At 53.5% G+C, this 13153-nt stretch overlaps 1 protein-coding gene across 13 annotated transcripts in view; it reads right to left on the bottom strand.

Annotated features, from left to right (window-relative positions):
- Positions 1–13153, bottom strand: part of INPP4A (inositol polyphosphate-4-phosphatase type I A) — a 136614-nt gene that overhangs the window by 31124 nt on the left and 92337 nt on the right. For 11 of the 13 annotated variants that reach the window (XR_013164145.1, XR_013164143.1, XR_013164144.1 and 8 more), the window contains 8 exons: positions 12397–12652; positions 9205–9237; positions 5849–6021; positions 4898–5021; positions 4073–4199; positions 3450–3590; positions 1242–1339; positions 869–981 (listed from right to left, as the gene is read on the bottom strand). Coding sequence is in view for 5 of the 13 variants with exons in the window: in XM_077133820.1 (XP_076989935.1) it covers positions 869–981; positions 1242–1339; positions 3450–3590; positions 4073–4199; positions 4898–5021; positions 5849–6021; positions 9205–9237; positions 12397–12652 (1065 nt within the window). In the remaining 8 variants the exon portion in view is untranslated. The remainder of the gene's footprint in view (positions 1–868; positions 982–1241; positions 1340–3449; positions 3591–4072; positions 4200–4897; positions 5022–5848; positions 6022–9204; positions 9238–12396; positions 12653–13153) is intronic. The other 2 variants (XR_013164149.1, XM_077133823.1) reach the window with 1 other exon arrangement.

Raw genomic sequence — 13153 nt, 5'->3', positions numbered from 1 at the left:
TATGGGGAATAAGGAGTGTGGGAGGATTAGGGTTTTCTTTTTCATTTTTATTTCTTTTCTGGAGTAATGAAAATGTTCTAAATCTGATCATGGGGCTGTATGCACAACCATGTGATGATTCTGTGAGCCAGTGATTGTACATTTCAGATGGTTTCTATGCTGTGTGAATATCTCTCAATAAAACTGTATTAATAAAAAGACTAATAAAAAGATTGATAAATTCAATTATATTAAAATTAAGAAGTTCTGTTCCTCACAAATCATTTTAACAGTGAAAGGGCAAGCCAAAAAATAGGGAATCTGACAAAAGATTTGTCTCCAGGATACCCATCAGCAAGAAAAGACTAAAAAACATAATTTTTAAAGTTGGGAAAAAACGGGGCCTGCCAAGAGGTCACCCCCACAATGCACAGCGCACAAGAAGGTGCTCAGATCACCACTCAAAGAAATGCAAATCGGAACCAGGATGAAATACCACAGCACCTCACGGGAAAATGGAGAGGGCTGCAGGCTCCCATAACACCCTGCAGCTGGGCAGCTGTGGCCAGCTGAGCGCCTGCACTGCCTGGAGAGCAGCCCCTTCCGGACAAGGCTGGGGGTGCTGCAAGCACGTCTCTTCTGGGAGCGCCTCTCCCTGGGCCCAGCAGGGGCTGCAGTGCCACCTGGGGACTCCAAGCCCCCAGAGTGTGTCTGCGGAGCCTAAGGCAGGGTAGGCTGTGCCTCACAGAGTGAGAGATGAATGAAACCCCCCTCGCGGCAGGGAGCGGTGAGTACTGCGAAGTTGCTCGGAGCCCCAGGTTCACAGTGGAGCCATGGAACCAAAGTCCTAGGGACACAAGGAAGGTGCCCGGGACTCTGGCCTGAGTACCTCGGCAGCCTGCCAGAGGATGTCCACGTTCTTGTTCTTGCGGGCGTGCACGTTCTGGCCCAGGAAGCGCAGCAGCTCGGGCAGGCACGTCTGGCTCCTCGACCGGGGGAGACCTGGGGACAGGGCGGCACTGAGGTTGGCAGCACTCCGAGCTCAGCGCTGAGGGCAGGCCCCATGGGAGGACATGGGCCTGGGCAGCAGCAGGGCGTGCGTGGGGACAGGCAGGGGCCGACACTGCGGTGACGTTCCCTGTTGTTCTGGTCCCACCCCTGGCTGGGCAGGGTCAGTGAAGGTGCAGCAGGCACCCCAGGGGCAGAGGGACCCCAGAGGCGGCCCCAGGCGGGAAAATCACAGTAACGAAAGGAACACTTACAGTCCTCAGGCAAAACTTCCTTAAACTGCTCGAAGTAGGAATTTAACCGCACCAGACTCTCCACGTTAATTACTTCTTGCAGAGATGTGTCGCCAAACCTTTGGAGGTACAAGACAACATCATCAGTTGGCTTAGTTGCTTTCTTCTAACATGGCCCTAATTTATAACTGCATTAATCTTACAGTGTTACTTCCCTCAGACATTTATTGTACATCTAAAAAGATTCTAAGCCAGTTTTCCCTCCAGAGCATAAGGTCATCTCTACTGGGTTGTTAGCAAATTTAGTTACATCCCATCAGCGGGAGCGACGGGTAACATGGAACAGCCGTACTTAGGAGACTCTGGGACGCAGGTCTGGACCAGACCCGGACGTGGAGACTACGCCTTGGGTAGCAGAGAATGGTTTTAGGCCTTGAGTGAGGATGGAGTCCTGGACCTGAAGCTGAAGTCGTTCCAAGTCGGCAAGTCGCTGTCCCTCCTGGGGGTCCATAAGGCGCCAGCTCATCTCTCATCACGTCACCTGACAGGGCCCTCGCAGGGCATGAGGCTGCCCGTCTACACAACAGCAAGTGTGTGCAGGACACCACCCACAAGGAGGGCTCAAGGTGGTCACGAAGACACACAGGCTCTAAAGTCCAAAACCAGGGTCCCAGTCCAGATCTACTTCTTCCCCATTGGGTGACCTCTTGGAACCTTAGTCTCTTTATCGCCTACCTCCCTATCACCCCTGAAGGCACAGCCAGTCCACCCTGGTGCCCTTCTCTGGGTATCATCTCTGAGACTCAGCCCTTGGCCTCCCTCCCCTCCCAGCTGGCTCGCCCCTCAGCTCCTAAACCAGCCCAGCTCACCAACATCCTAGGAGTAAACCCAGGAATGGGCAGAGAGCCCCTGCACTGTCCCAAGCCCTCTGTGTTCCCCCATCACATCCTCCTCCAGCTGCCCCTTCACTCAGTGCAACTGGCCCTCCCTTGAGCATCTCCAGAAACTGTGAAAACAGTCGGGACCAACAGCTGTGGTCTGCAGGGAGCCCCTGCAGGCTGCCCCCACCTCCTGTCTGTGCTTCCTGGGCTTGGGCCTCCAGTCTCCTCTCTCTACAATCTGCATTGCTTGGGGGTGGGGGGCATCACCCACATGTGGTTTTTAGCTGTCACCTAAATGCCAGGGACCCCACTTTTATACATCTCCAACCATGAGCTCCATCTCCAAGTCCTTCCCCCAAGCTCGCAATTGCCTCTTAACCTAGACAGGTGGGACTGACATGGCTCTCCTCAACCTTCCATCCCACACTGGCCCCACCACCCATCCCTCAGAACACAGGAAGCCCTCGCTGTCTCTCTTCCCCCCAGTTCAGCAGAAGGCAAAACGCTCCCACGCTGTCACTTCCCTAGATGACATCTGTCCTGTCTCCATGGCAATGTCCCCAGCCGGGGCTCTTCTCAGCACGTTCTTTATCACTCAGGGCCCTCACATTCTTTGGGCAGACTCCCGGCAAAACCATGGACTGATAATGTAAACCAACTGCACCCTGCCCAACTGAATACTCAGTCTCCTACCTCCAGGCTGGGGACATTGCCATGGAGATGAGCAGGTGCCCCTACTAGCCTTGGCCTTGGCAGACAGCTGCAACTGGGTCCACAAAGTCCAGCAGGACTCAGCAGATCATCCTATGGCCCAAACTCCCTCAAAAGCAGGAACTTAAGACATCTTTTGATACCAAAATACACACATTGCACGGTGGTAAAAGGAAAACAGGGAAGGCTATACAAGTGGAACTTCTCCCTGGCAACCCAAAGGTCCCCATCCACTCAGGGACCCTGGACTCCTCACTGCTGCTGGGGAGGTGGGTCCAGGGGAAAGTGCAGAAGGCTCAGGCCTCGGCCAGCACCCAGACCCCCGACCCAACACCTTGGCCCCCGTTGTCTCTCTCTCCATGCCTCAGTTAGGTGCCCTGGGCCATTTCATCCTCCCCCACTTCCCCCACCACAGGAAGCTGTCCCAGACCTCCCCAGGGCCACTCCTATACCTACTCCCCCCACCTCTGCACCCTCATCACTCTCTACCGTCTGGCCCACGACCTAGGAGACAGAGACCTCATCTGCTCCCTCACAGTACGCAGCACCAGACCAAGACCGGGCAGGATGGATGGACAGAGCAAGTCCGCCTCCCCTTAGCACCCCTGCACTGGCACCATGCCCTGGCCACACCCACCTCTCGGCCAGCGTCTGCTGCTCATTGATGCCCACGTTGAAGAGGACAGGCTGCACCCGCAGCAGCATGCCGCTCTGGATCTCCCGGGGCAGGGAATCGAACAGCGGGCCGGGCAGGGGGACGCGCACATTAAACCCGTCACTGCAGGAGGGTGGGAGAAAGCAAAAGGAAGTGAAGCAGGAGGGCACAGCATCCAGCCAGAGGGCCCAGTCAGTGGGGAGGGCGCAGCACCCAGCCAGGGGGCCATGGGGGGTGGGGAGGGCACAGCATCCAGCTGAGGGGCCCATGGGGAGTGGGGAGGGTGCAGCACCCAACTGGGGGACCTGTGGGGGTATAGACAGTGCAGCACCAGCTAGGGGGCTCATAGGAGTGGGGAGGGAACAGCACCCAGCAGGGGGGCCCACAGGGGGCAGGGACTGGGGAGCCTGGAGGCAGTGGGAAGAGGAAAATCAGACCAGTCTCAGCATGAGCAGGAACTGGCCCTGGACTGGCTGGGACCCCCTAGAGGTGTGGAGCTACTTCCAGGTCTGTGCCCAGCGGAGTGAAAGGCAGCCTGAAGGTGTCCCCTGCATGAAGCATCAGTGAGGACATACTGCCCTCAGGGGTCATAGCCCATCCTTTACCGGTTCCCAGTGATGACAGGCAGCATGTCGGCCGAGGATGTGGACGTGGCCTGCGTGACTTTAAAGGTCACGTTCCTCAGGTCCATGATGCCCAGGCTCATGTCCTCCAGCATTGCCAGCTCCTCGCCTGGACCAGGGTGGGGGAGGGGCGTCAGTGGGGGGGATCCCGTTGCGTCTCACACATACACGCACACACATGTGTGCACACAGACTCAGCACGGAACTTCCACGTAGGGCAAGTGGAAGGCCGGGGCGGGGGAGCAGGCGCAGAACCTCTGCCTGTTGGCTCTGGGCAGTCCCCTACCAGCCAAGGTATGGGCCTGCGCTCAGGCCCTTCGTGGGATTCCAGCCTTCTTCCAGGTCTAGTGACCCCAAACATTAGCAAACACTTTTAAAAATATCCACTTTCACCTTCTTGGGAGAAATAAATAGAAAACAAAGGAAGGAGAAAGCCTTTTTGGAGAGCAATTTGGACACGTTTATTAATAGTTTCACAGCTGCAGAAACAGGCCCCGAAGGGCCCGGCGGCGTGGGCGAGCGAGCCGGCAGCTGGCCGCGATGTCGGGCACGGTCAGAGGCCACAGTCAAAGGAGGATCATCCACCCTCAACTTGGCAGAGCTTCTGGATCCACAAAACCAGCCCCCAATAGGCATGTGTGAGACAAGGGCTACTGCTCGGTTCCACTCAGTTCTGCGATAGTTTTGGTGGCATGGGTTTAAAATAAGGAGCATGAATCCCAGTGTAACCAAGAACGACTGAGGAAAAGGGGGTGCCCAGCCCACAGGCCCCGCTGCCCCAAACCCAGGGTGCACATGCAACCTCACCGTAGGTGCTGAGCAGGCTCTCGAACTGGGCCAGCAGCCCAATGGTGTGCAGCTGCCGCAGGAATCCGTCGTCGTGCAGGCAGTTCCTCAGCTTGATGATGAAGCCACAGATGAGGGCGGTCAACTGGCCAGCGGGGAGATGGGGGCTGGTGAAGGGGATGCCTGTGCCCCAACAGTTCTACTGCCCCACCCAGGCCCGGGTCCTGAGTCCCTCTTTACTCACTGCTCAAATTGGGGGGCAGCCGCACCTCACTCTCAGCAGTGACCCAGAAGAGGGCGGCCCCCGGGACCATGGAGGGCCAAGGATGGGAGGGGTTGTCTGCTCGGGGCTGCTGTGCCCTCTGGCACCCCCAGGTGGGTTTGGTTTGGGTCCAGCTTCTGCCCTGGAACTTTCTGAAAGCCCAGAATTAATGCTCCACAACAGAAGGTGGAGACCTGTGCTGGGACCTGCTCACCCCTCACTGGACCCAGGGAAACTTCCCTGGGATAGAAGAGGTGTCCCAGCAATGGATGGGGGGATCGCAGGAGCCGCCCAACCCTGATTCCCTGCTGTCTTTGCTAATTATGTTACTGGCACCTACTAAACCGGTTACTGTCATTTAAACTTTTCTCTCCTCCGCCAGAGAAAAGAAATCACTGAAATGGAGTTCTATGGAGCAACAGACCCCAGGCACCCTGCTGTTTCTCAGCTGGAAAACAGACTATGTCAAGAGCAAGCACTCAGGCTTCCCTCACTACACTCTTACAAAAGTAAGAAAAAAACAGGCAGCAAAGAGGCCTGTCCTCCATGCAGGACAGTGGGCACGTGCCTTCAGGGGGCCAGACCCTCCCCTGGATGCGCAGTGACTGAGATGGGCCCCCTACAGTCTCCCCATCAAATAGCATCACCACGCCGCTGTTCCCATGGGACATGGGAGGGAAGGGCTGTGGTCCATGCAGCCCGGGGCTTACAGTCTGGCAGAAGACCACGTCGCGGCGGTACTGCAGGCTCAGGTAGGTGCCGATGGTAGGGGCGCCATCCTGCATCAGCAGAAAGACCATGGCCTTCTTGGCCTTGTCGCTCATCATGGCCACGCAGTCCGTGAGGGTGGTCAGCAGCGGGTAGAGGGCCTGGCTCCATTCGCCTGGGCATGCCACAGGGAGGCCATTCAGAAAGAGAGAGGCTGAGGATCAGGTTTGGGCACTGAATGAGCTGCCCACCCCCTAACCGCCACACCGTCATCCCCACTGCCCCTCCCCACCCCGGCTTGCGTGGGGCCGGGAACTGGCACCACATGCTGCCTGGAGCTAACCCTGTGCCACCCTCCCCCCTGCAGCTCCTTCCAGTAAACTCCACCGCACCTACTCCAGGATGCTGACCCTTACCTGGTCTCCTGAAAGTACTGGGGACACGATACTCTAAACTCAAGACTAAGCTTCTGGAGGGAAAAAAAACTTCTGCAAGTTACAACCAGGCAAGAAAACTATTCCAAATGCAGGTGCCAGTTTCCTCACCACAGCTCCAGCTGTCCACACCCTGAGAAGTCTCCTTGCTCCTCGTATCCCAGGCACCAGGCAGAGGCCCCGTCCTTGCTGGCGCAAAGAACCACCTCCACCCTACTCCAGCATTTTATTCAGTAGAGAGATTCTCATTCTCTGTCTTGAAGAAACCCTGATACACAGGCTTCCCCTCATTTTCAACCTGGGGTGTCTCCTTTCCCCTTGCATTTGTGTTCATTCCCTAGTCCTGTCCAGAGTCATCTACTTTTATCCTAGTTTTATTTTAGGATTATAAAGAAACTTTGGCCCTGTGCCAAAGTGACTTTTTAAAAATAGAATCTTGGAAGAGAAAAACAGAGTGAAAGTTGTTTTGGGCTTTTACTCCTACCATTTTTCCCCTTCCTGCTCAGAAGATATTTAAGAGAGAGAAGACATGCCCGCATCAGTTGTACTTTTAATATGCCCAGAAGTACAGCGTGGCATCATTGCCAAACACACCAGCACAGCGGGAAGTGGGAAAAGCTAGGAAAGCCCATGCCGTCTCGCTCTGAGGGGGCCAGCCCGGGGCCCTTGGGGGCCGGAGCAGGCACAGGCTGTGGGGAGCCGCCAGGAGGACCATGGGGAGCCACCTACATCTTTCAGAATCCAGGTAACTGAAAGAAGGGGGACTCGGCTCAGCTCTCACAAGCTGTCTGGTTAGCACCTGACTGAGAAGCCAATTTAGAGAAATACCTAAAACACGCAAAATGACCTCTCTCCACTCAGTACATGCAGCAGTTACACACAGGAAATCTCTAAGTATGTATGTAGCCACACTGTACATGGACAGGGACTTTATGTGTAACGGAAAAGTGCAAGCTTAAATGAGAAAGTCAACAACAGAAAGGCCTCAGCAGATAAATCACATCAGTGAGAGAAGCCTGGCCCGGGCAGTGGACTATGTGGGCCTCGGGCTGGCCCCTCCGCCACAGGTGCCTTCTTGGCCAAGTAGGGGAGTTCGTCAAGAGAATAGCCAAGTCTCTTTCCTCCTCTAGAACTCAGAGAGGACGTTTCTGCTCCTTTGAAGACCTCTGCTGAATACATGCCAATGATAGCAACGACCAAAAAGGGCAGGTGCCAATTATACTTTAATAGCCAAACAACTTGGGGAAACATAGGTAGACATGAAGATGATCCTTCGCTAAGAAGCACAAACTCTTAGGACAAATGTTGCCAATTTTTACTTTGTTTTTCCACTTAATATGCATATGCATATAGTCGATATGCAAATTATGATCATATGCGCATGAAAATTATCAGAATCTACCAGAGGTCTTATATGACTAAGCAAGCCCTCTCCATACAACAGTTTTTTACTTTTAACAGAACTCGTTTAAGAATTACTCCATTTCTGCTACATTAAAAAAAAAGTGAAAATACTGGAGTTTGGGAGAATGGCTAAAAAGCACTGGCGTACTTGTCCTAGGAAGGCAGAGACATGACAGAGAGGCCTTGGGCACGTTGGGTGCTCTGGGGTGCCTGCAAGCACCAGCCCCTCAGGCAGTACCTGTTACTGCTTCCCCAGCATCTGTCTCCAGTCCACCCACAGAGAGGCTTCTCCGTGCAGGCCAGGAAGTAGTCCCAGAGAGGGTAAGTGTCCTCCTCGAGACATAACAAGGTCTGCCACTGGGCACACGTCTGCCTGACCCTTGAGTCCCTGTTATTTCTAGGACGTCAGACTATCTCCGCCAAGTAGAGAGTAGACACTAGAGGGTAACACATTTTGCAATTTCTAACAAGGATCTGGTCAAATGGAGGATGTCGGCTTGAGACATGAAGGAAGACTGCCAGCTCCCCTAACCAGGGTCCTTTGTGCGATGCTGAACGGGTGCCATCCGTGGCCACACTGCATTGGACGGCTTTGAGGGACTCTTACAGATCCACACTCAGCTAAAGCCCTTTCTCTCATTAACCGGGACAGGGAGACTGTGTACGTGCACACACGCGGGCACATAAGTGTTACCCAGAGTAAGCACAGCTCCGGAGGAAAAGCCGAAGCAGCTCCCAGCAGGGCACCACTCACAGTCCATGTGACATCAACTAGGCTCAGGAAATGATTCATCTGACATTAAAAAAAGGATGATCCTACCAGACCAGGCACTGCCTGAGAACCCACAGGACTGCCCGTTAGTGCTGCAGATTATCAAGGAACACCAAGTCTAGAAAAACCCCTGAGTGTTGACGGCCCAGGCTCAACACCCTGTGGCCCCCTTCCCGGTCCCCACTGGGGGCCTCGAGTGGCCCCACCACTGAGGCTGGCAGGGAAATCAGCTCAGTCTGAAAGTATTGGGCTGTGCCGTGGAGGGAGCCCAGGAACAGACAGAATGGAGAAGGCAGGGCCCAGGAAGGCAACAGGAGGAAGGGACCAAGGCTGAGCCCCATGGCCATGCTTGCTAAGAATGCCAAAGCTATAGCTGGGCTCAGAAGAGGCTGCTGCCTGACTACAAGTGTCACCATGCTGGGGGGAAGCGGGGCACGTATCCTGCACTTACAGGCTCAGGCAAATCACAGGACATCATTGATAAAGGCAGACCCCTCTACACAAGGCCAACCACTTCAGGACGCCAAACACACTACTGGGCACTGATTACTTGAAAAGGGTTTAGAATGTGGGACTGAAATAATACGACCCCTCATTCCAACTGGTCCCTCACCAAACCCAGGGAAAGCTGCTGCCTGCCCTGAAATGAAGGGTTTCATAACATATTAACCTCATTCTGGGAGCTTTAGGGGTTCTTAGCTGAACAGTAAAAAGCAATCTGCAGATGCGTTGGGTGGGAGCCACGTACCTGGACTGGACTCTTCGGGAGGGGGGCTGCCACCTGCACAGAAATGGAAGATGACACAGTGGTTAAGGAACAGCGACACAGCTACAGACATGCCACGCAATGCCCGAAGCAGCCGTGCAAGCCCCTGCCGGCCAGCTGGCCAAGTGGCATGTGGAGGGAACTGCAAGCCCTCTGGCGGGGAGGAAGGCCCTGTTCTCCAACGCAGACATCCATGCTGCCCTGACATACCACGCACCCATGGGTGGTGAACAAATGCATTACAATGAGACAAGTGTTCGGGAAAAGGCTCCCTGAATCACATTGCATGTGGCAGAGCCCGGAGCCCAGTTCTGGTTCACACCATACAACTTGGAGGTGAACTCAGATCAACAGAAGCCTGGTCAGCACCAAGAAGCCCCCCTCCCCAGAACCTGCAGCCCTCACTTGCTAAGGTCCTGCTTAAACCAGGGTTGAAGACTCACTGCCGGGATTCAAACATTTGGGAACAAGGAAGGAAATAAAAAACATGCCAAAAAACATCTTTCTCTGACTTCAAAATTAAACCGAACTTTTGTGATTTGGGGGAAGTCTAGAATTAGAATCTCCTGGCTCTCTCAAATAATATAATTTTAATTCAATTTCACTTATACTGAGTCACTTTGGAAGTAATTACTTCAATGGCATATTTCTTTTAACCAACTACATTTCCTGGTTAACTGGGAGCTACCTAAAAGAAAAATTCATTTGGAATGAAAGTTTATTTTATCTCACATCTAAACTTTGGGGTGGTTTCAGATCCCCAGGTACAGCCTGGAGCAGCTTTAGCGAGGCTATTACTGGGAAAACAGCCTAGGCCGAGAGGCCATGGGGACTGCCTGCCCAAGCCCTTGGCTGACTACTCCTCACGGGGTGCAGGGCTACCAGTGGCCCCCAGGTGCGGGGGCATTTATAACCCAGATCACCAGGCAAGGGCCCCTTCTCCTTAATCAGCTTTAAATAAAAAGTCATTACTTCTTAAAATAGCAAAAGGGACAAAAGGTAAAGCAACATTAAAGGCCTCTGGAAGATGCAAACCTCAACCTTTTCATCTAGCCCCAAATATCCTGAGACCACCCACCCTGCAAGGAGACAACCCTCAGCGTGGGGGATGATGCAGAGCAGTGATGCTTAAACGGCTACTGGCGAATCAGAATTACCCCAAGCTTGAAAGCAGTAGCTTCTGCCTTCTCAAACCACCCCCCACCCAGAGACTCTCAGTCCATGAAGGGGGAAGACCCAGGAGCCTGTTTTCATAGCGATCCCAAGCAGTTGGGATGGGCCATCCCCGTGAAGCCATCTGCGGGGGGGGGGGGGGGGGGGGGGGGGGGGAGGGGGCTGCAAGGCTGGTCAAGGCTCGGTGAAAGGTGAAAAACAAGGACCAGCTTGGGGTAGAGAGCCGACGTGAAAAGTGACAGCTTTCGAGGAGGTTTGGAGCTGGTTTTACATAATAGACATGATGGGGTGAGCCCCATCATGAAGCCGAAACAGCAGCTTCAGTAATCCAGGGTTGTAAAAAGTCATGACAACGCCAAGCTCTGGAACTTGAGGACAAGCCATTGACCAACAACAATAACAGAAGCTTCCAAGTCTGGTCCCTTCCGAGCCTCCTGATCACACAGAGGTCTCAAAAGCTTCTGGGCTAAAGATTTCTAAATTGAAGATCTTCTGGGGTTAATTTAGTGACACGTGGTTTCATAAATTTCTTTGAAAACTCATCAGCAGAGTCAGGCTCTCAAAGGTAGGCTTCATATTTCTGGATTACAACAAAGCTGACTATTCTGGATACACAATTACAAGTCAAGCTCTAAATACGAATAAATGCTCTTTTGAAAAACTTTAAAACTGCACTTAAATTTATCTGTATTTCTATAATAAATAAGACTGCATATTTTAGCAAGTACCTAAACAATGACATTTAGGTTATAGATATGCAGCATATCTGATTATATAAACTACTTCCTGTACTTAAAAAAATTCAACATATTACTCATTTCATACCTGCAGAAAAAATTCTAAAAATACAAACAAGATTATATCAAGGAAAAACGAGCAAGGAGCTCAGATAAAAATTTTTAAAGCAACCCGCTTTACATAAAAAAATATAACAGAGAGAGAGAGAGAGAAACTAGCTCCATGAACCAGACACACGCTTGGGAAAGTTCAACTCTAATCATCCCCTGTGGATAGAAAAGGGGAGAGCAGGAAAACTGCTGAAACAAAGGCCGAAATGCAATGCTGTCCTGAAAAAGACTGCAGGCAGATGAAAAGGGTGAAGGGCATCTTAGATTCGGGCCATCAAGAAGTTCTGATGATGGAGCTGGATGCTGCCTCAAAGGACCCTTGCCCAGTTCAGAGCCGAGCCTGCCCAGCACATGGGAGACATATTCATTACAATCTGAAACTCTCAAAGGAGAGCTGAGAGTGGCGGAAGTGTGGTCTGCGCAGGGCCAGCTTCTGTGGGCAAAGGCAGGAGACCCCTGGGCTGCAGAAGGAAGCAGCCCCCAGCCACATGCAGGGCAGAAGCCAGGGGTGCAGGTAGCGGGCTACAATGTGTCCAAAGATAGGGAAGGGGCTTGCCGAAATGTGCTGCTTTGGGCCATCATCCCATCACATACTGAGGGTCCCGTCTTGGAAGGCAGTGCCAAACAGAGGAAACTAACTCAGCGCCCCAGAGGCAGCCTCTGACTGAGTCACCAGCAAGTCCCCGGGCAGCTCACCCCTGCCGGGCAAGAGCACACCCAGCCAGCAACAACCCTCCCACAGACGGGCCTGGGAGTCCTGGAACTAGCATCTCCCATCCAGCACAACTCGCCTCTTCCTTATGAGACCAACACCCTCTCCAGAAAGCCTTCTGCATTCAGGCCTCCTGCAGGTCCTCAGACTGGTGTAAACTCTGCAAAGTCCAGGGGCCCAGCCCTTCCTGCCATGCAGTGTGATGCAGGAGCACATGGGAGTCTGTATCTGCCAGGGACGCGGGTGCAGATCCACACATAGGTACCAATTGCAGAGAAATACGGTCAGCACCTGCCCTCCCCACCGGCTGCCCAACGCCCCTCCCCACACTCTGCCTAGGGAGGAGGTCTTGGAGTCAGGAAAGCAAGCAAGGTGGGTAGAAGCAAGGTGGATGAAGGTGGTGTGGGGTGGAGGTGCGGGGGAAGCCGGATGCATACGCACGTGTGCCCAGGTGAGGATGGCATGCAGGCCAGGGCGTGGTGGAGGGGTGTGGCGAGGAGGGGGTGTCGCACAAGGGGTCCTCCGGGCGGATCCAGTAGGCGTGGCTGTCTCGGTTACCTTTCTTGCTGGCACAGCTGCCCGCACAGGGAAAGACGTCCTCGCAGCTCTCGTCGTGCAGGCGCTCCTTCTGCAGCAGCTTGTCCACCCGCTGGACAATGCACTCCAGGCTCTTGTCCACGTTCAGCCACACTTTCTCCTTCCAAACCCAAAGCGCCCACCTGGGTCAGCTCTCCCAGCAAGATCCACCAAACATACCCCTCAACCCATGCCACATCCCTGAGACACCACAGTGGATATTTTAGAAACACCAGGACGATTCATTGTTCCCCATTAAAGTTGTATTGGATTTTCAGAAGACAAATCAATGTCCTGTGGTCAGTGCTTTTAAAGCCTGGGAACTGTCTGTCTGCTAGCAGAAAGGACTTCCTGTGCCTCCCAGGGCCTGCAGAAGGGGCACAGGGGACCTGCTACATACCTCCTACAACCGTCACATGCAGAAAGGACCAAGGTTCCCCTTTTAGAAGAAGGGAATGGAAACAGCTGATCATTTAGGATGAGCGAGGTGGGGTGGAAGTGAGGGAGGGCCAGGAATAATTTGTGAAAACCTAACAGACTGCCAGATGCCAGGGCTGGGGGCCACTGAGCTGCTGGTTAATAATTCAGCTTTGCAGCAAAAAGCTGCCGAACAGTTTTCCCA

Source organism: Tamandua tetradactyla, chromosome 17 (assembly GCF_023851605.1).
Source record: "Tamandua tetradactyla isolate mTamTet1 chromosome 17, mTamTet1.pri, whole genome shotgun sequence".
In the NCBI taxonomy this organism is placed as follows: domain Eukaryota; kingdom Metazoa; phylum Chordata; class Mammalia; order Pilosa; family Myrmecophagidae; genus Tamandua; species Tamandua tetradactyla.
Note: the sequence above shows the minus strand (reverse complement) of the source record. Positions and strands in the feature narration are given on the sequence as shown.